The sequence below is a fragment of the Chiloscyllium punctatum genome, chromosome 9, assembly GCF_047496795.1.
Source record: "Chiloscyllium punctatum isolate Juve2018m chromosome 9, sChiPun1.3, whole genome shotgun sequence".
Lineage (NCBI taxonomy): Eukaryota > Metazoa > Chordata > Chondrichthyes > Orectolobiformes > Hemiscylliidae > Chiloscyllium > Chiloscyllium punctatum.
In genome coordinates, this window is record NC_092747.1 from 23,861,992 (window position 1) to 23,885,490 (window position 23,499).

The following is a 23,499-nucleotide window of genomic DNA, read 5'->3' on the forward strand; positions in this document are numbered from 1 at the left end:
CTATCCACTCACTCTTCCTTCCCCATCCCATCCCACTTTTACCAGAGGTCTCCCATAAGGATCTGTGTTATGCCCTCAATTAGTCACATTATTTATTAATGACTTGGAAACTGGCAATAGGAAGTCATATACCCAAATTTGCCGATGATGCAAAATTAATCAGCATTATAGACAGTGTAGAAGACAGCATAAAATTACAAAGGGATATTGACAGACTAATTGAATGGACAAAATTGTGGCAGACGGAGCAAGTGTGAGGAGATCCATTTTGCTCAAAAAAAAATAGATCAGGGTACTTTCAAGATAGTCTGAAGTTAAATACAGTGGATGTCCAAAAATAGTTTCAGAGTTCAGGTACATAGATCTTTAAAATGTCATGAATAGATGCAGAAAATAATTAAAAGCTAATGGAATACTGGAGGACTGGAGTTTTGATACACAGACGTTACACCGCAGTTATACAAAACCCTGGTTAGAGTACTGTGAGCAGAGCTGGGCACCATGCCTTAGGAAGGATATATGGCTTGGAGGGAGCACAACATGGGTTTTCAGTAATGATACCTGGATTTCAGAAGTTATGAGGGAAGCTTGCACAAAACAGGCCTGTTTTCTTGAGAATTTAGAAGATTAAACTTTGATCTGATCAAAGTTTTCAAGACCCGAGCAGGAAAAGACAAGAGAGATATTTCTACTGGCTGGAGATTCTAGATCTAAGTGGAGTCGTCTGAGAATTAGGGCCAGATTGTGCAGGAGAGGGGTTACCGTGGCGGATGCTTGGAACACTCTTCCACAAAAAGCAGTTGATGCTGACCAGCTGTTAATTGCAAATCTGAGATAGATAAATTTTGTTCGCAAAGGTATTAAGGGATATAGGTCAAAGGCAGGATGTGTGGAATTAGTCCACAGATCAGCCACAATCGTATTGAATGGTAGAACAGACTTGAGGGGCTGAATGGCCTATTCTTGTTCCTAATTATCTGGTCATTATCACATTGCTGTTTCTGGGAGTTTGTCAGTACTTACGAGCTGCCTTGTTTTCTAAATAACAGTAATGTACTTCAAATGATACCCTTCATTGGCTGTAAAGCACTTTGATATGTCCAATCATAAACATCTAAAAGGGAGTTTACATAATTCAGATGACTACAATTTAATTGCAGAGACCAAATTAAGCTGCTCAAATTAATCCTTTCAAACTATTCAAAATATGCACTCAGATATTCCTGCTTCAATAGATCAGATTAGAACAGATGAATAATATTAAACTTCACTGAATATAAGCAAACATTGTACGTTAATCTAACCACCAGAATGATTTAAGTACCAAACAAAAAACACAGAAGTTTCACTTTTCAGAAATTCAGTACAGATTGCTAACAAAGGAACACAAAAAAATAATGACGCACGCAAGGCTCAGTCTGGATTCCCACTTGTCCTATGGACAGGAAAACCTCCTTCTTCATTAGGACAAATGTAAGTTCTCAGTGACAGAAATCCCTGACTGTACTGTGGTGGAGTCTGGCTCTTTAAAACATGGCAATTTCCATATCGCAGAAATGATGACACTTTTAGATTGGGCTAAATTCCAACAGAGGCGAAAGTGAGGAACTGCAGATGCTGGAGATCAGAGTCAAGATTAAAGTGGTGCATCACTCTAATCTTCACTCTAAATTCCAACTGACTTGGCCAGAGCCTCACTGGCCTCAATCAGATCATTTGTTGAATAAAGGCAAAATACTACGGATGCTGAAACAAATACATAGAATACTGGAGAAACTCAGCGGCTCTGGCAGCAACGGATGGAGAACAAGAGTTAATATTTTGAGTCCAGAACAACTTTTCAGAAATTTCTGCACGAATGTATGAAACGAAGTGCCTGAAACCCTGTTCTAGAGCCCCTTTTGGATTAACACAACCTCCCTTAACTAAAGTTATTGTTAAAATCTAACCACCTTTCAGGGATAATGTACAAAGGTCAGAAATATAATCCTTTGTTAAACTAGCAGTGTGGTTGTTTGTAAATAGCCCCTAAAAATACCCATACTAAAGTGACCTAAATTTTAAAAGCTAAAAGTTGCAAAACTCAGGTTCACTTCCATCTCCTGGAGCAGAGGATGAAATATATTAGCAACACATTAATCCCTCAGTAAAATTGTCACTAAATGACCAGCAGTGCACCCCACATGGGAGGAGGTATTGCTTTAGATTCTTCAGCATTATGCTAAGAAACAGAACTGCAATGACCAGATCAACCTTTTTTATTTAGAAAAATATATTCATTCATGGGACACAAGTGGTGGGAAGGGATTTCTTGTCCATCGCTACTTCAACTGGAGAAGGTGATGGGCTGCCTCCTTGGCTGCTGCAGTCTTTGGGATTTAAGGACACTCACAACTAGGGAGTGCTGTTTGGTATGTAGTTCCAGGATTTTGACCCAGTTACAATGAAAAAATGGAGGTATGTTTCCAAGTCAGGATGGTGAGTGGCTTGGAGGGGAATTTTCAAGTGATGGTGTTCCATGTATCTGCTGCCCCTGCCTTTCTAGAAATTGCAGGTTTGGAAGGTGCTGTCTAAGGAACTGTGGTGAGATACTGCAGTGCACCTTGTTGATGGTACACACACAGAGGGCACCATGTGTCAATGCTGAAGGGAGTGAGTATTGAACATGGTGCTAATCTAGTGGGCTGCTTTGTGCTGGATAGTATTAAGCTTTGAGCGTTATTGGAGTTGCCCATTCCAGGCAAATGGAGAGTATTCCATTAAATTCCTGACTTGTACCTTGTAGATGGTGGGAACACACCAGAGGCCATGATAAATAATTGAACTGCAACCAGAGCATCTTGATCCACACTGGGATCGTTTCATTGAAAGTTAAAGCTGACCAATGGTTCTGAGTTCTGACTTCCAGCATCTCTTTCCTTATTTTCTTACTGTGTTCTTGCACTGTATTAAAATTAGAGTCATAAACGTCAACAGTACATTGGCCCTTGATTATTCTAATCCCATTTCCCAGTTCTTGGCCCATAGCCTTGTCAGCACCTCAAGTGCATATCTAAATACTTCAAGTGTTACGAGGGTTTCTTCACTCAAAATTGATTGAAAGAATTGATATCTATCCTTAATTTCATTATGTCCTCAGGTATTTGAGCTACACCATTTTCCTTAATGCTGTCCCTAATTGTTATGTTTAACTTCAAATGAAGAAGAGTTTATGTCCCTATCTGAATGGGCCTGATATGGGGGCAATGAAATGCACCTGTGCCAACAGGGGGATATCAAACTTGTATCATTGGGAAGTGTAACTTTGTGCTTTTCGCTTGGCACTTTTACAGATTTTATGATTAGATTACAGTATCACATTGATTACTAATATTCATATACGCTAATATTATTAGTCAACTCAATATTGTAGGCTTACATAATGGTAATGGTGAAGTTGACATAATCCTACCAGACCATAGGGCTACTCTCTCGTTAGAGAGAGACAGCTGGTGGTATTTAACCTGAAGGTCACCACAGCTCAGATGAGGGGAAAGGTTGAAAAGGCCATTCCTTCATGGTAACTTCAGCCATTCAATCTGCAATGCAAGCGAACTGTCTAGCCACCTGAGCTGACCCCCAAAGTAAAGTTGTCGTGGTCCTACCAGACTACAAGGTTGCTCTCTTATCAGGGAGAGCCAACTGGCCTTAGTTTAACCTGAGGGTCACCATACCTCAGACAAGGGGAGTGGGTGATTAGAAGTGGCCTTCATGGTATCATCAGCCAACCTAGGAGCTGAACCCACACTGTTGGCATCACGGATTTGCAAAACAGTATCTGGCCAACTGAACTAAACCAACTTGCAATACCTTAGGTTACTTCTCTGTCAAACTGGGAATATTTAAATTGCATTGTTTGAAAAGATTAATGTGAACCTTTTAAAATGGCCCATGCAATCAAGAAGTCTCATTATACAAATCCCCTTTTAAAACTTACAGATGGTCATGAAAAGCACGATTTAAATACAAGATTTTCATTTATTTGTGTTTATCCCATAGTGCATGTTTATCCCATAGTATAGGAGAACAATTGAACTCCAGTCATGCCAAATTAATAAATAACATTTTAATTGCAAGAATCAGGACCCTTTACTGTATTTAACATGTGAAATTTAACATTCACACCAACAGAGGGTTGTGTCTGCACTGCTATTGGGCAAGCCACATGAAGGAAAGATCGACTGTGTCACAGACAAAGTTAAGGAAGCTGTAAGAGGATACCTATGAGGAAACTCTCACTCCACCTGGAGATCAGCTGAGAATTAATTTCAAGGTTACATTCTATGGTGGGGAACATCAGTTACAGAGTGTCAACTAAGGTTTCTATGGATAGAAAAAACTGGATAACCATCTGCTGTTCACTCCCCACGTGTCAGCACTTTCAAGATATTTTTGAAATATTTATTGTGAAAAGATAAAGGGCATTTAGTGCAGAGGGTGGATAGAAACTAGATTTTGTTCTTGTCATCACTGTGATGGTAAAGGTCGCCTGGAAGAAGTTTCAAATCATACCTATTCTGAAAAATCCATCTTCAGTACGCTTGTATCTTGATTCTTTGGTCTCCTGAAGGAAGTCAGACCCTGAATCCTAAAAAACAAATAACGAGTAAAATGATCCAATAACATTTGCCAACTACAGCTGAAAAAAAAAGTGCAACCACAAAATAAGAATCAAATCAGCAAATCAAAAAATTATCATAATTGTCTATGATTTGTTTTGTAAGAGCTAAAAGTAAACTTGTTGATGGAAGCTTAGCTTTAACTAATAAGAAATCCATTTAAGTGCAGAAAATGGTGTTACATACAGCTTTCTGTAAGAACAAGAAATAAAGTTAGAGACATCCAGAGTATCTGGCATGCCTGTGTTTCTCCACTGTGCTTTTTAAAATTCCTTCATGGGATGTGGGCATCTCTAGCTAGACCAGCACTTATTGCTAATCCCAGAAGGCAATTAAGAGTCAACCACATTGTTATAGGTGTGGTGTCACATGCAGGCCAGACCAATAAGGGCAGCAGATTTACAACCTGGAAGGATGGCAGTGGGGGGGAATAGGGTTTGAATCTCATCGTAGCAGATGGTGAAATTTGAATTCAATTAAAAAAAACCTGGAATGAAATGTTAGTCTAATTGCAACATTGTCGAGTGTTGTATAACCCACTCGTTCACTGAAATATTCACAATATGAAACCAAATAATTATCCAATGATCTCTTGAATTGAACTTGCCTCAACCACACTTCCAGGCAGTGTATTCTATACATTAACTACTCTTTGTGTGAAAAAGATTTTTCTCACGTCATCCATCACTTTGAATCTATGCCCTCTCCTTCTTATTTCTTTTACGAGTGGGAGCAGATGCACCCCATCTACTCTATCCAGCCCCCGCATGATCTTGAAAACCTCTATCAAACCTTCTTTCAGTCTTTTCTCTCTAAAGAGAACAGTCCCAATTCTTCAATCTTCCCTCATAACTGTACTGTATCATTCCAGGAACCATTCTTGTAAATTGCTTCAGCGCTCTCTCCAATGCTTTCACATCCGTCCTTTAATGTGACGTTCATGACTTTACACAATACTCCAGCTGCGGCCTAATAAGTGTCTTGTACAGGTTTAACATCACCCCCCCCGATCTTGCACCCCATTCCCCTATCAATAAAGCAGAGAAATGTTATGCTTTATTAACTTCTTTCTTTGCCAGTGCTGCCACCTTCAATAATCTGTGCACATGTACACTCAAGTCCCTGTGCTTCTTCTATCTACCTCCTTCTTGAAAATACGCAATGCTTTGTCCTCAACTGCTTTCCCATGCAGAGAATTCCACAGGCTCACAACTCACTGGGTGAAGTGATTTCTCATCTGATTCATGGTCAACCCGAAATCATTAGACTACGACCCCCTGGTTCTGGACTCCCCATTCATCACAAACATCCATCCTGCATTTACACTGTATAGGCCTGTTAGAATTTTTTGGGTCTCTCTGAGATCCAATCTCATTCTGTTCTGAATTCTAGTCAATATAGTCCTAACCAATCCAATCTTCCTTCATACATCATTCGAGCCATCCCAGGAATCAGTCTGATAAACCTCCAAACCAGAGCATGTTTCCTCAGAAACGGAGGCCAAAACTGCACACAATACTCCAGGTGTAGTCTCACCAAAGCCCTGTATAATTGCAGCAAGACGTCCTTGCTCCTGTACTCAAATCCTTTGTTATGAGTCCAGATTAGAGTGGTGCTGGAAAAGGACAGCAGGTCAGGCAGCATCCAAGGAACAGGAAAATCGACGTTTCGGGCAAAAACCTGATGAAGAGCTTTTGCCCGAAACGTCGATTTTCCTGCTCCTCGGATGCTGCTTGACCTGCTGTGCTTTTCCAGCACCACTCTAATCTGGACTCTGATCTCCAGCATCTGCAGTATCCACCTTCGCCTCCTTTGTTATGAGGGTCACCTCATTCCTGATGAAGGGCTTATGCCCAAAACATCGATTCTCCTGCTCCTCAGATGCGTCCTGACCTGCTGTGCTTTTCCAGCACCACATTCTCAACTCTGAACTCTAGCATCTGCAGTCTGCACCTTGAACCTACCAATGCTGTTTATCTCCACCTGATGCACTTGCACGCTTACCTTCAGCGACTGGTGTACCAGGACACCCAGGTCACATGGCATCTTCCCCTTTCCCAATCTATCACCATTCAGATAATAATTTGATTTCCTGTTTTTGCTATCAAAGTGAATAACTTTGGTTAACAGTCAAATATCATTTCGGTTTGTGGAACTTTGATTGTGAAACGCTTCAGGAAGTCTGAAAGACATGGCCTGGCACCAATATATAAATATATATTTTTTGGCTGCTTCATCAGTCTCCACTGCTTTCCTCCAGTTCATTTATCTGTGTATCTGACTAATTTGCATTGCATCTCTCAATGCAGATTAAGACCGAGACTAGCTTGGCAAGGTGTTTGTTTCTTCTTGAACAAGGCTCTTGCAAAACATCTTTTTAAACTCTTTTTGCAAAATCAATGTAAGTTAATATGATCCATGTACTTAATCTAAACAAATATTTGCTTTTTCAAAAACATTCAAAATTGTCAAACATAAATTCATGCTGGATGATCTTGATTAAACATAGCTTTTCTAAACGTGCACCAATTCTATCCCCCAAAACATGCATTCTCATAAATGTGTATAAATGGCATTATAGTAATTGGTTTTGTTAGCTAATTTATCCTTCTTGATGTTATATTGGCTACACTCCAGTCCAATTGCACAGTCTGCATATTGAAGTAGAGTATTGAAGAATCATGATCAAATTCTCTCCAATTTCCTTTAATAGCCAATGATACAAGCTACTCAGGCTTGGTAATTTATCTTGCTTGAATTCTTCTAAATGGTTCAGTTCCAATTCCCTTTCTACTTTCATCTCCACCAATTATTCATTCATATGCATTCTTCATGTTCACAATCATTTGGAAAAACTGATACAAACTATTTACATCATTGCTATGCCCTGCACTCTATTTCATCATTGTTAAGGAATTATTATTTAGAATTTGAAATTGCCCCATAATAGTTAATGAGTGCAATAAAGTTGTAAATTAAATGTTCTAAATTGTTATCAGTGCATGCAAAGTTTTGTTCAGGACACAGCAATAAACACAGTACGATGTATACCTGATGTGACTAATAACAGAAAGTTGGCTGTAAAATGCACACCTCCAAATTGGCACATTGCCTTTACTAATTATTCACAGGACTTGTTAGTCAAAACAGGATATGAACTATAGAGCATTTATATGGCTGATTTGATTGCACACATGTCTCACATTTAAAATACATAAAAATGTTAGGTGTTACAGCAAGATTTTCCATTGAGAAATAGTAATCATTCTAATTAATTCCAACATAAAATTGACGGTACTATATAGCAGCAACTTTTTTAAGAAGCAACAATTCATGGATCAGAATCAGACAAAAAGTGAGTGCTGAACCAAAACAAATCTTAAGAGGGCCAACTAAAAGTGGAGGGCAGAAGAGGAAAAGATTAAGGGAGGAAATTCAGAACATAGAGCTTAAATGGCTGATGATGTAGCGACAAATGAGGTGAAGGGAAACAGGAAGCAAAACTAAAAGAGCTAGAAGAATAGAAAGCCTTCAGAGAGTTGTAGGACTGGAAGAGGTTATAGTGACAGAGAGACGGGGCTGAGCCGGGTGATTTTAATCAGTGTGAGGAAAAAGCTAAACTAAAGTCATCATCACCCCAGAGGACCATAGGGCTGCTCTCATATTAGAGAGACATGAATGGTGGTGGTTTAACCTGAGGGTCATCATGTCTCAAGCGAGGGGCAAGATCAGGAAGGTGGGCCTTCATGGTGGCCTCAGATGTTTTGTGAATTGAACCTATGCTGTTAGCATCATTCTGCATCATAAATAGCTGTGCAGTCAATTTGATGTGAGACCTGCGTAAGGACTGGAATTGACAGCGAGAGTCTGAAGTATGTGACCAAAGACAAAGACTTGAGTCTTTACAACTTTTAATTGAAAGAAATCGTGGCCCAATAAGGCAAGATGAACTCAGAAAGGGCAAGAAGGAAGCTAAAAAAAAAAGCAGGAAAATATGGCTGTAGAGTTAGCAGAGGCAACTGCACATATTTCTCAATTGTAGTAAAAAATGGATTTTGAATTTCTGTGGAATTGTTGGAAGCAAAAGCTTGTGGGTATAGCAGAGACAAAACAAATTGAAAGGAAACAGTTGGCACTGAAGAAAGGGAGCCAACAGGTTGTCTTTGCTCTTCAGCTTGAACCTTGAGTATTTGGCAGAACAGACAGAGGACTGACAATGTGCTCCAGTGGGATTTGCTGCTTGACTGTGTAATTAATCAGATGTGCAATATTATTAAAACAACTGCATACTTTGAATTTGAGGAAGGGAAGAAGTGGTCAATTCTGGAGAATCCACTAGGTGAGGGGAGGCTTCAGAAAGTGGGGCAAGAGCAAGCTGACAGTGGCAGAAGTATTCTTTGGCAAAGGGAATCTTCAGTTTAGGAAACCTAGTCAGCATGGATGAATTGAGCCGAAGGATCTGTTTCCATGCTGTATGACTTTATGACTAGGTATTTGGAGAATTTGTAAATAGAGTGATGGGTTTTGGGGGTAGGGAACTGTTGTGGTACAGATTTTGTCCAGGAGAAGATGGAGAAATAGTATTTGAAGAGGGTAGGAGGATGAAAGTGATGAGGAACACAAAGAAAGTGGTTTCATCACTGGTCAATACCAATATAGGAGCAGACAGGCATTAGAAGATGGGAATCTTGATTGATAGGAATATGGTTGAGAGTTAACATGGAGGGAATGATTAAGAGAATAGAGGAGGACCAGTGGTAAGGGCAAGATCAATTGAGATAGTGATGGAAGTCACTGAGAATAAGGATTTGCTCAGTGCAGAGACTGGGGGAGGATAGAAAATAGAACATCCCAGGGAGTCACTTGGTGCTGGTCTTGACAGAAGGTAGGGATCAGGATTTCCAAGGCAGACAAATGTTGTAGACCAAAGTCAAAGGAAGAAAACATTCCATGGAAGTAGGGGGAAGCGACCAAAATATGATTTGCTGACAAAAGCCATGTCACCATTGCTGTAGTTTGAGCAAAAAGTTGATCAGAAGTTTACCAAGATGGTTTTCCAAATGTTGTTGTGAATTGAATTGAACAGACAAACCAATTTCAACTTTTGTTCTTTTTGGCAAAGCCAGATAACTTTGTTATACAAATTACTTATTTATTCTTTATCACATAACAAATGCTGGCTGCTTTGAAACTGAACACAGTTGTAAGGGGTTGTGAGGAATTCCTTAAAGATGTTCTTTACCTTGTAAGGCAAAACCTCAACACTTGTATTCAACAGCAGGTCTCCAGGATGTTCTGTATTCCCAGTGTGAAACAGGTACCTGAAACCAGACAGTAAATGTAGTGACTAAAATCATTCATGCACCTTTATATGCTACTTGCCTCTGTAACCACCACTACTAACATTACATTGACATGTTGTGCAAGCAGTCTCCAAATAATCCAGAGACCTAGGCTAACAATCTAAGGGACAAGGGTTCAAATAATGCCCCAGTGGCTGGTGGAATTTAAATTCAATTAATAAATCAGGTATCTGAAGCTAGTCTTAGTAATTAGATTAGATTAGATCCCCTACAGTGTGGAAACAGGCCCTTCAGCCCAACAAGCCCACACCGACCCAGACCCATTTCCCTCTGACTAAAGTACCTAACACTAGGAACAATTTAGCATCATTGGACTGTGGGAGGAAACCAGACCATCTGGAGAAAACCTGTGCAGACACTGGGAGAATGTGCAAACTCCACATAGACAATTGCCCGAGGCTGGAATTGAACCCAGGACCCTGGCGCTGTGAGGCAGCAGTGCTAACCACTGAGCCACCGTGCCACCCTTTAATGATGCCATGAAATTCCTACTGGTTGTGAAAAGCTACCTGATTAACTAATGTACTTTAGGGAATGAAATCTGCTGTGCTTACTACATGTGACTCCAGACTCTCTCTCTCTGAAATGGCTAAGCCAGCCATTTAGTTCAAGGACATATAGGGATTGACAACCAATACTGGCATTGCCAGGGACCTAACTCCCTCTTCAGATAAAAACAAAATCACCCTCCCTTCATGTAAGATAAACTGGTGTTCTCTCTTTTGATTGATTACTGTTCAGATTAGTTGCTTGTCAATGAGACTGCACATGGGATACTGGAAGAAAGAATCAACCAGCAGGAAGAGGTACATGGGTATTCTAGAACAGCCATCCACTACAGCTCTCAGTGGTCTAGATTTGCAAACATAAATCTCCTAATGGGGTCAAATTTCAAAAAACAAAATCAGTGCTAGTCTGAGGAACAAGTTGCAACATTCAGTCAGAGAGTGACTGTACAGAAAAGGGGAAATAGCTCTCTTGTAAGTAGATTTAGACTTTATTGTCACGAGTACTAAGCTGAATGGTACCTAAGAAGGTTATTTTGTACTGAGTATTCAAACATGAGTAATGAGCAATTAGCTGTAGTCCACAAAAGCCGATTGGCAGCTCTCTCCATTCGAGACAGACAAATGGTCACATAAAGCCTGAAGGGCAAATTTCCACAAATATGGGGCAAGCCAAGGACGTGGGCTTTGTCCAACAATCATAACTGGTGCAGGAATTGAACCCAGACTGTTGGTCTCATTCTACATCACACACCAACAATTGTGCTGACTGTGCCTCCACCGTGATAAGCACATTGTACAGACTTGGGGTCATCACTCACTTGCAGAAAAAAAAAATCACTCATTTCACTGTAACCAATCCATATGTCAAAATTACTCCACTCTACCACTTCTTAACATAAAACATTGACCATTAAGGAGCGTGACTATTAAGCAGTGTGACACAATACAATTGCAGTAAAACTATGCAGCATTGACCAAGGTCACAAATATCAAGTGCTATAATAAAGAGATACTTCATGTTTGATGTATGTGGGCAATTTCCATTTATTTTGAATAAGCTGAATTCACTCTGAATTAAACAGCGCTATACACAACACAAATTTAAATAAATTTTCATGCCAATACTTGGTCTGAATCAGGATTTCATTCCATTTGTGATTTCAAAGCAGAGGTACCCTAAAGAAATCTCATTAAACCTAGAACAGAAACTAGGTCAGCACTTACAATGCTTTCATAACCTTTAAATCTGATGTGCTGCTCTGCATTCAAAAGGTCTTTAAACAGAGAAGGTAATTGAATAGGACTGAAGAGCATCAGCACAAGAGGCTAGAGAGAGATGCAGAAAACATTTTTCCATAACAGTTTACATTATCATCTCAAACACAAGGAAGCACATATGTAGTCAGAATAAAACTTGACTTAATTGTCCATCAGATGCATAATTTGTGCTTCTTGGAAGTCATTCTGTAATTTAATTTAAAATACTGAAGATCACTGGCTCTGTGCAATGAGGAATCCCAAGAAACTGTTCAACTCTGGAATGAGGGTAGTCAGTAAATAGGGATGCTAGCTGGCTTTGTGCATTTGGAGCTCTGATGCACCCACAGTCAGTAATTCCATTCCTACACTGCTGTGTCCATTTAGCAGGATGATGTCAATAGCCCATTGGTCTCTTACAAAACTTTCATTTTATCTCACAAATTTGAATGCCTATTTTCTGATGTGGCTTGGTAACAGAAAAGTTACTCAAGAGTTATAATGAGTAATATGTTGATAGAGATAAATATACTTTGCAAAATCAGTATCAAAATATTATTTAAGAGTGGCAACTGGCAGACAGCTTTAAAGAAAGCCAAAATAATACGATTGATCTTCAGCTTATTTTGACATGCATTAAAAATGTACTCCCGGAGTAGATTCAATTGCAACCATTTTAAACCATTGGTGCTAAAGACATGTTTTGTTCAAGCTCCTATCTTGTATTCATCAAGGCATTTTGCAACAAATAACAAATGTAAAGGGAAAGGAATGTATATACTGCATGAGAGGAGAGTGCTGATTGGTTGCGAAGTTACCTCTGTGTGGAAGGATTGCCTTGGGAATGTACCAATTAGATGATGACTGACAGTTATTTCCCAAGCATTGTAAGAATTTTAAACCAGGCAAGTTGACTCTGATTGGACAAGGCATTGCCAGAGGAATGCACCAGAGAATGGCTGTCACCTGTTCTGCTGAGTTGAAACGGGCACAGTGAGTAAGTGTTCTGTTTGTCTGTACAGAACAGGGGACTGCATGTTCATATATAGGTTAGCACAGGTGTACTACACTGCAGACTCAAGTGGCAAACCTAAATTGGTTGTCAGCATAATTATCCACACAATCAGAATCATTTGGTAAATGTTCAAATTGTGAAATCACATCTAATATTGGATGTTGTGTTTTGAGTATAGGAAAGTTGGTTATGGTCAGCACCTTGCCTGTTGCAAACAGCTAAAGGGATATACTAATCCTCTCTGATCCACCAGTCTATGGGGCATATGGGAGAAAGTGAGGACTGCAAATGCTGGAGATCAGAGTCAAAAAAGGTGGTGCTGGAAAAGCACAACTGGTCAGGCAGCATCCGAGGAGCAGGAGAGTTGATGTTTTGAGCATAGAGCTCCATCACCACACTTTCGGTATTCATATGCCACATTACTCATTTCTGTGATAGGTAAAACTTGTAGTCAAGCCAAAAAGACAGTTGGAGACAACTGACTGGCCAATTTACAATTGTTTTCTACAAGCTTACACGCAGGTTGGGATTCCGACAGCTCCATGCTTGATAAGATTGGTCTTATAGGCATAAAGCATTTGTTCCTCAGGCTGGAATAGGTCACATCAAAGCCACCCTGCAGGATAATCGCTGCACTGATCAAATTACTTCTCACTGTATAATGTTCAAATTCATGAACAGGCCTAAGGCATGACCTTTGTTCCTGATAAGTGCCCAGACTATCCAAGATTATCTTGAGGGGCAGGAATCTCAAAGGTTTGAGCAACAGGTAAAGCTCACTGCTTCATGTTCCTTTATGCAGTGGCCACTAAAGGGATGCCATTGCCAAGCCAAAAAGATGTTCTGCCACTTTGAGAGGGACAAATCAATAGTGTTGACTGATGTTCTTTTTTTCCATCCCTTCAACTTCTCCAAAATGGTCAAATCTTTTGTCTTCTGCTTTTTTACATTCAACACAGTATTCATTTGAGGGAGCAAAGGTGGAAGTTCTTCTGCCTCTCTTCTTGGTTTAAGTCAGTTGTTTAAAGGTGCTGAGATCGTGAAACCTGCACCAGAGGCAGCTTTATAATATTCCATTAAAAGGGTAAAGGAAAATCCCAAAGTCTTTTAGTCATACATAAAGAGCAAGTGGGGAACTAGAGAAAGGGTTGGCCTACTCAAGGACAAAGGAGGAAACTTATATGTGGAGTCAGAGAAAATGGGTGAGACTCTGAATAAGTAATTGCATCGGTATTCACCAAGGAGAGGGACAGGACGGATGTTGAGTTTAGGGATAGATGTTTGATTACTCTAGGTCAAGTCGGCATAAAGGAGGGAGGAAGTGTTGGGTATTCTAAAAGGCATTAAGGTGGACAAGTCCCCAGATCCAGATGGGATCTAGGTGAAAGTGAGGACCGCAGATTCTGGAGATTAGAGTCGAGAGTGTGCTGCTGGAAAAGCACAGCAGATCAGGCAGCATCAGAGGATCTATTCCAGGTTACTGAGGGAAGTGAGAAGGGAAATAGTTGGAGCCTTAACAGATAACTTTGTAGCATCCTTAAACATGGGTGAGGTCCCGGAGGACTGGAGAATTGTAAATGTTGTCTCCATGTTTCAGAAAGGTAGCAGGGATAATCCAGGTAATTATAGACCAGTGAGCCTGACGTCAGTGGTAGGGAAGCTGCTGGAGAAGATACTAAGGAATAGGATTATTTACATTTGGAAGAAAATGGGCTTATCGGTGATAGGTAACATGGTTTTGTGCAGGGAAGGTCATGTCTTACCAACTTAATATAATTCTTTGAGGAAGTGACAAAGTTGATCGATGAAGGAAGGGCCGTAGATATCATATATATGGACTTCAGTATGGTGTATGATAAGGTTCCCCGTAGTAGACTGATGGAGAAAGTGAAGTTACATGGGGTCCAGGGTGTACTAGCTAGATGGATAAAGAACTGGCTGGACAGCAGGACACAGAAAGTAGGAGTGGAAAGGAGTTTCTCAAAATGGAGAACTGTGACCAGTGGTGTTCCACAGGGATCTGTGTTGAGACCACTGTTATTTGTGATATACAAAAATGATTTGGAGGAAGGTGTAGACAGTCTGATGAGCAAGTTTGCAGATGACATTAAGATTGGTGGAGTAGCAAATAGTGAAGGGGACTGTCAGAGAATACAGCAGAATATAGATAGATTGGAGAAATGGCAGATGGAGTTCAATCTGGGCAAGTGAGAGGTGATTCATTTTGGAAGATCCATTTCAAAAGCGAACTATACAGTAAATGGAAAAGCCCTGGGGAAAATTGATGTACAGAGGGATCTGGGTGTTTGGGTCCACTGTACCCTGAAGGTGGCAACGCAGGTTAGTAAAGTGGTCAAGAAAGCATACGGCATGCTTTCCTTCATCAGACGGGTATTGAGTACAAGAGTTGTACAAATGTTACAGTTGTATACGACGTTGGTTCAGCCAGATTTGGAATACGGTGTACAGTTCTGGTCACCACATTACCAAAAGGATGTGGATGCTTTAAAGAGGGTGCAGAGGAGGTTCACCAGGATGGTGCCTGGTATGGAGGGTACTAGCTATGAAAAGAGATTGAGTAGATTAGGATTATTTTCATTAGAAACTCGGAGGTTGAGGGGGGTCCTGATTGAGGTCTGCGAAATCATGAGGTAGAGACAGGGTGGACAGCAAGAAGCTTTTTCCCCAGAGTGGCGTCTCATTTACTAGGGGTCATGAGTTCAATGTGAGAGGGGAAAAGTTTAAGGGAGATATGAGTGTAAAGTTCTTTAAGCAGAGAGTGGTGGATGCCTGGAATGCGTTGCCAGTGGATGTGGCAGAGACAGGCACGATAGTGTCATTTAAGATGTATGAATGGATAGGAAGCAGAGGGATACAGATCCTTAGAAAATAGATTTAGATAGAGCATCTGGATCAGTGCAGGCTTGGAGGGCCGAAAGGCCTGTTCATGTGCTGTAATTTTTTTTATCCTTTATCACTCCCTGCTGGACTACTCATCTCCAGGCAATCCTGTCAGCAGCACAGACTTTCCATGCATCGACTCTGATCCCTGTCAACCTGAGGTCTCGTTTGCAGACATTGTATGACAGACATGGGTGACCTGTTAACCTCATGCCAATAGCAGGCCAGCCGAAGAGTATGTCTTTCGGATGCAGTAATGATCTGTTTGGCTCACGTTACTAGTCAATGAATGGCCATTGGCTCAAGACAGCCAACACTCTAGGAATGCTGGCACCTTGGTGACCTTCCACATTCACATAATGTTCGTCTGAGGGAGCAAAGGTGGAAGCTCTTCTGCTTCTTAGAGAAAGTGAGGACTGCCTTCATCTCACCTTCATCCCACTACGCTCCGGGGTTAGTGAGTTTGACAAGTGACGCGTCCTTGAACATTTCTTCCACTGCCTCCACCTCCAGGCCCACTTTTTCAATCACGGTTCTCACCCACCCACCAAGGACCCCTTCACTCACCTTCAACACACCCCATTCACCTGGACACCCCGTGCTGGCCTGTTACCTGCCCTTGACCTCTTCATTTCTAACTGTCGCTGTGACAATGATCACCTCAATCTGTCCACTCCAACTTCCCATCCTCACAACGCAGAGCCCTTCGCTCCAACCCCAAACTCATCATTGAACCCACAGACAAGGGTGTGGGGGTGGGGCAGTGGCAATTTGGTGCACCAAGACTCCTGATGAAGGGCTTTTGCCTGAAACGTCGATTTTCCTGCTCCTTGGATGCTGCCTGACGGTTGTGCTTTTCCAGCACCACTCTAAACTTGTCTAGATGAATAACTGAACGCACTGGATGCAGCAAAGGCTGTGGGCCCAAACCAGATTTCAGTTTTAGTAATGGAGACTTATGTTCTAAAAGTAGCTGTGCCCTGAGGCAGGCTATTCCAGTACAGCTACAACAATGCCAACTGCCTGGCGATGTGGAAAATTGTCCAGGTAGGTTGAGTCCACAAACAGCCAGGACAAATTCAACCTGACCAATTACCGCTCTGTCTACTCTAGATCATCAAAATTAATGGAAGGTGCTGTTGACAGTGCTATCAAGCGTCACTTACTCATCAATAACCTGCTCACCGATGTTTACTTTGTGTTCTGCCAGGACCACTGAGCTCTTGCATTCTGTGAACCTAGTTCTGTGAAGTCATGAAAACATTCTAACAGATGGAAGAAGCCGTTGCTGATTATGAAGCATTCAATATTTCATTGCTCTATCAAAACATCACAGTAACAACTTTCCTGCAGGAAGACGTCACCGTTGTAAATCATTGCCCTTACCTATCTATATTCAGCGGTTTGTCGAACCTGACAAGTATATAGTCACCAGCAAGAGGAGTGATGCCCCAGAAGAAGTCCTCTCCCAGGTAAGCTTTGTCTAATGAATGACCTTGGTAAACTTTTAGAGATGTTGAAACTTCTGCAGGAGGATTAACGTGCATTTTGTGAAGTAAAGGCTTCATAAAATCTTTATCCTTTGGGAAGCAAAAAATACACCACAAAGTTTTAGTTGTTAAGTATAAACAAATCAATTAGTAGCTTTGCAACATATACTGGAACACCTGCGTACTCATTACTTAATTTTACACACTAAAATCTGCATTTGCAAGAAAATTAGAATGTGACATTTCTTAACTGCTTCAAATCAATTCTCTTTCACTACAATTCCATTCTGTCACTTTATTCCAAAGTTAAATGTTTTGAGTGTTTTTGGGAGATTTCTACCATGAGAATTGCGGATGCCTTAGAAAAATTGCAAGTTGGTTTCCAAAAACATATAAGCAACATCAAGGGAGGAAAGGAAAGCCATAGCGAATTTCTTTTTGGAATATGTTGCACGTGAATAAATGGCTGGCATTTGAATAAATTCTGGAGCTGTTTGCATTTACCGAAGGCTGTCATTGTCAACTTGCTACCACACTGATAAAGAAGGATTCTGTGGTGAGGGAGATTACAGATTTAACACTGTTAAGACAAGATGTAGGTCATTAAATACATTAAAGATTAAACAGTGGCCTGGATTAGAATATGCTTTGGACATTTGAAGGTTTTAACTGAAATAATAGATGACAAGATCAAAGCCTTTATTCTATGCCCAGCAATTTCTACCTTTTTGCTAATTTTTCAGATCCAAGTATCTGTTGAAACATGTTTCTGAGAGGGTTATCAGCAATCTAATATCTTATGTCACATTCCCATAATTTAAATCTTGGTGGTGACATAGCGGGGAACTCCTCACTCAACGCCCAAGTTACACTTCCCAGCACAGACAACAGAGAGCAAATCAGGAATATTGTAACAAGCCCTCAAATGGCTACTGAGATCGGCTATCCCAGGACTGATCTAACCTGAGATCTTTCTGATCAGTTTGCTCACTAACACACCTATTCAGGGCATGATCATTAATGGGACTCCAACTATTCTACAGGCACTTGTTATAGATAATTTGCTGCCAATATCTGTTTAACTTTGCAGCTGATGAACACCAGACACACTGTATCTGACCGAGCAAGATTACAGTCCACAAGATCACCACATCATAAATCTGATACAGAGCTGATATCAGAAATAAATAGTCAAGTTGAAATGACACAGGGGTTGGTCTTGATATAATCCTGGTGACACAGGGATACAACAATAGAATTGATTCTCCTGGTGATCTACTGAATTCCAAAACTCTGGAGAAATGATCCAATGCATTATGGGACAAATAGTAATAAAATAAATGCACCCCCTATAAATATTACAAACTGGACAGACTACAAGGCAGTCCATAGGTTACCAAGAGGTTTCTGTTCATGAGTATGGTCATAAGTTGATTCGTACAGAAGTTGGAACACAACACAATACAATGTAAAATAGTCATTTGTAAGTGTGAGAAAACATGTGCATGTTTTTTTATATTAAAATGGCATCACATTGGTAAGTACAAGTGCTCATAAGTTAGATGTTTGTAAGTAAGGGACTGCCTGTATCCTACTTTAACTGTCAAAAAAATACCCAAGTTAAAGTTTTTCTGCAAAACAACAAAACATTGTGTTAAAAAGGAAAGATGCTTGCAATACAAAACATGCTCCCACCTCATTGGAAACACAGATCATTCTCCCTGGGAAATCATTCCAGTTCAGAGGTGCTGAGCAATTGAAGAACTCTATGTTCCATTTAATAACAGAAGTGGAAAATGCTGATTGGCAAGGACTAACTGTCAAGCAAAAGTGTCTTTTAAAAATAGAGGGCGACAAGACTTCCGCCATTTGAAAGATGTTAACCTTAACCAGATAATAATGTCTCTTGGGAATCTTTACTGTAAGGAATTGTAAGATATTAGTTTGATCTCATTGGAAAAAAGTGGTGACTCAAGATGACCTATCAAAATTTTGTAAAGATTGGGATGGGAGTTGATCAACCTGACATGGAAACTTCACTTCATTAGTAAAATAAATAACTACATTCAGTCAAAACATTTTGAGCAAAGGGACAACACAGGGAATAATTAAATCAACAAGCATTTTGGAAGTTCACACATTTTGAAACTTTGTACTACAGCTTGTTAAGAGACATTATAATGTGGTCTGGTTAGGGCCAGGATTTTCCATTGGCAGAGTTCTTACAGCTCAATATTCTCAAACGAGACTATTTCTTGACAGTTTCTTCCTGTCAATCAACATTTTCTGCTTTTACTGTTGACTAAAACATGAAAGAGTTCTTCAATTATTTTGCACCTTTTGACTAGACTGATGGCACAGGGACTGTGCTCAGTGTTTAAAATACTTATAAATGATAGATAGGAGAAGGCTAGCTTTGTAACATAGGCACTTTTCTATCCTTTTATTTTGCATCATTCTGCTGAAAAATCGAACTGCAGTTTTCTTTTACAGGCAAATTATTGAATTTAGCATTTCATAATTTATTTGTCACAGAATATGGGCATTGCTGGCTAAGGCAGCAATTCTTGCCTGTTCCTAATTGCCCTGAAGATGGGGGTGAGCTGTTTTCTTAAACTGCTGCTGTCGAATGGTGTAGGTTAAGAAGAGAGTTACAGGATTTTGACCCAGTGACACAGTGATTCAACACTGATATGTTTCTATGCCAGGATGTTGTGGGGCTTGGAGGGAAAGTTGTAGTGCCCTTGCTCTTTTAGGTGCAGGAGTCTCCAGGTTTGAAAGGTGCAGTTGAATGAACCATGGTGAGTTGCTGCAGTGCATCTCATAGATAGCACACACTGCTGCCACTATGCATCTGTGGTGAAGAGGGTGAATACGGAAAGTGATGGAAGGGACGCCAATGAAGTGGGATGCTTTATCCGGGATGGTGTTGTGCTTTTGAGTGTTTCTGATGCTTCATCCATCTCTAATTTCTGGTACTGAAAGTAAACATGGGGTGTTCAAGAAAGAAACAGAAACAATAAAGACTAGCACGGGTTTCCTCCCCGGGTCCAAAGATGTGCAGCTTAGGCAGATTGGCCATGGTAAATTGTCTGTAGTGTTCAAGGATCTGTAGGCTAGGTGAATTAGCTGTGCGAAATGCAGGGTTATAAGGACAGAATAGGGGATGGGATTGGGAAGGAGGAAGCTCTTTGGAGGGTCAGTGCAAGCACGATGGGCCAAATGGTATGGGAATTAAGGGCTATGGGATAATGCAAGTAGGAGGAGCTGAGACAATGGATATATCAGTCTGCCTAATTTTAGGAGCGGCACAATGGCTCAGTGATTAGCATTGCTGCCTCACCTGGGTTTGATTCCACCCTCAGGCGACTGTCTGTGTCAATTTTGCACATTCTCCCCACGTCTGTATGGGTTTGATCCAGTTTCCTCCCACAGACCAAAGATGCACAGGTTAAGTGGTTTGGCCATGCTAAATTGTCCCATAGTGTCCAGGGATGTGCAGACTAGATGGATTAGCCTTGGGCCATGCAGGGTTACAGGGATAAGATAGGAGGATAGGTCTGTGTGGGATGTACTTTGGACTCGATGGGCTGAATGGCCTGCTCCCACACTGTAGGGATTCAAGCCTTTGTTTTTGTTAAATCTAATTTGTATGTATTTCTCCCTTTTTTCAAAAAACAAATACTCATAGTTTAATTGAATTTAAAATAAATTGAAATGCCAAAACTAGCAGCCTGAATGAAAGGTACTGCACACAAGTTTGATCGTTTGTGTTTAGGCTAAATGTTTATATCTTGCACTAATCTGTCAGTACAAATAAAGCATCCAAAACTGTGCCACACCGAGTACAGCCAAGTGCACTGGACCCCTCAAACTGAAAGCTCCTTTCCACTGAATGTTCAGCACAATCTGGCCTTGCATGTTATACCTGTCTCCCTGTGTACTATTGAAGTGCATGCTTTGACAGAATTGGCTTCAAATGTAACACTACAGTTGGCTCAAACAAAGCAAATCTCCAAGGAGGCAACACAGTTTGAGTGGACTGAGATTTAACAGCTCGACAACACTGGTTTCTCACCATGCTGATTCCAGATTGCACGTACATTAATAGAAGGCAGAGATCATTCTTGAACTGCAAGGATAACTCAATTTTATTAAAAATGAGCATAATTAACACTTACAACCCATTTCCCTTCAATTAACCCAAAATGCTGAAAATGTCAAGCTGTAACAGAAGATCAAAATGCTACTCACTGTTAATTTCTGAATTTTGCCTGCCAGCGAAGAATGCAGCCCAACGTGCTGAAATAGGGATGGTCTGAATCGAATCCTGATGTTAGACTTTTGCCGCTCGCAATGTTTCTAACAACACAAGTAAGTCTTGTTAGCTCTCTAACGAGCATTTCACACAATATTAATGGCCAAAGTTAAAGTTAGGCAGAGAGAAAACATTGCAAAAAAAAAATTAACTTCCTTTCATTCTTCCCCTGTTTGATGTGACAGTTTTTAAACTCTGTGCAGGTTAAACATATCCTTCTTCTTTTAACATCTACACACATCCATACAAAGAGTGATATAAATATTTAGAGAAAGGAGTCTGTACCACATGGAAGCTTATTTGAGAAGGTTAGGGGTTATGCAATGGTGGTGGGTAGTTGCAAACCAAATTAAAAAATGATTGGAAGTGATAAAACGGAGAGGAGAAGTTGAGGGCTATTTTTTCAGAGATATTATTTTAAAATTCATTGACAGGATGTGGGCTAGGCTAGCATTTATTGTCCATCCCTAATTACCCAGAGGACAATTATGAGTCAATCACACTGCTGTGGATCTGGAATCGTATGTAGATCAGACTGGGTAAGGATGGCAGCTTCCTTCCCCAGAGGCCATTAAAGACCACTGAGACAGAGGAATGACATTTCTCAGATCAGATCGGGGATTATGGTTATTGACTTTGTATATCAGGAAAGCTAGAGGGGGCATAGTCATAATTTACAGATTACAATATCAGAGGTATAATGAAGGTATAATTAATATTTTGAACCAAATGAAAATGCAAATGGGCATTGGCAAGATGCAGGAATGAACTGGAAAGTAGCAGATTGAATTCAATGTTAACAAGTGAGAAGGTTAAACTGGAGGTGGTGAACTAGATAGAAAGAAATAGTAAGGAATAAAAGAACAAAGGGAGGAGAAGTGACCGAAGGAAGTGGGGGTAGACTCACTTAAAGAATGAGGGAGGAAAATGGAGGGAAAAAAGGCAAGAGCTTGAGTAATGCAGGGTAGGAAAAAAAGACAACATCATAAGCCAAAGCATAATATTTCATCAACACTGGTTACCATAGGGTCCATGCTAATGGAGAGTTACTACACAATAGACTTAGACGACTGAGGACTTGTGAGGACAAAACAGCTGTGAAAGGAATAAAGGAAACTTCAGATATTGGAAGGTGAAATGCAAATGCTGAAGACCTGAAATAAAGCCTGTTGTACTGGAGAAACTCAGCAGGTCTGGCAGCATCTATGGAGAGAGAATCACAGTCAACGTTTTGAGTTCAACAACTCTTCTTCAGAACTGAAGTTCCAGATAAGACTCATATTGATCTTGAAATGTTAACTGTGTTTCTCTCTCCACAGATGCTGCCAGAGTTTCTCCTCAGCAATTTTTATTAGAGACTCATAGGATCATACAATATATAAGAGAGGCTTTGGTTAATTGAAGCTCATAGGACCATACAGAACAGAAGAGACCCTTTGGTTAATTGAGCTTGCATTAACAAAGCAATTTTAAATCTATACTAATACTGATGAAGGGTCCCACTCGAAACATTGACTCTCCAGCTCTTCTGATGCAGCTTGACCTGCAGTGATTTTTCCAGAGCCACATTTTGTTAACATTTGCACTAATCCCACTTTCCAGCACTTGGTCCATAGCCTTCAATGTTATGACATTTCAAGTATTTATCATTTTAAAGGTTGGGAGGTTTCCTGCAACAACTTCCCTCCCAGGCAGTGTATTCCAGATACCCACCATCGTCTGGGTGAAAAAGAATGTTTCCTCAAATTCCCTCTAAACCTCTTTAAAGTTATGCCCCTTTGTGATTGACACTTCAACGAAGGGAAACAGCTGCTTCTGATCTAAACACCTCAATCAGGTCTCCTCTCAGCTTTCCCTACTCTAAAGAAAATAACCCATCTTATCCTGCCTCTCTTCTTTGGTAAACTGCTCCATCCCAGGCAACATCCTGGTGAATCTCCTCTGCACCCCCTCCAGTACAATCACATTCTTCATATAGTGTGGTGACC

General features: G+C 40.5%; 1 protein-coding gene across 1 annotated transcript in view; it reads right to left on the minus strand.

The window, feature by feature from the left end:
• Nucleotides 1-23,499, minus strand: part of mgat4a (alpha-1,3-mannosyl-glycoprotein 4-beta-N-acetylglucosaminyltransferase A) — a 269,718-nt gene that overhangs the window by 17,035 nt on the left and 229,184 nt on the right. Inside the window, exons 10-13 of the mRNA XM_072577031.1 lie at nt 21,448-21,555; nt 17,090-17,283; nt 9,901-9,979; nt 4,552-4,627 (exon numbers count right to left, since the gene is read on the minus strand). Coding sequence (XP_072433132.1) covers nt 4,552-4,627; nt 9,901-9,979; nt 17,090-17,283; nt 21,448-21,555 — 457 coding nt within the window. The remainder of the gene's footprint in view (nt 1-4,551; nt 4,628-9,900; nt 9,980-17,089; nt 17,284-21,447; nt 21,556-23,499) is intronic.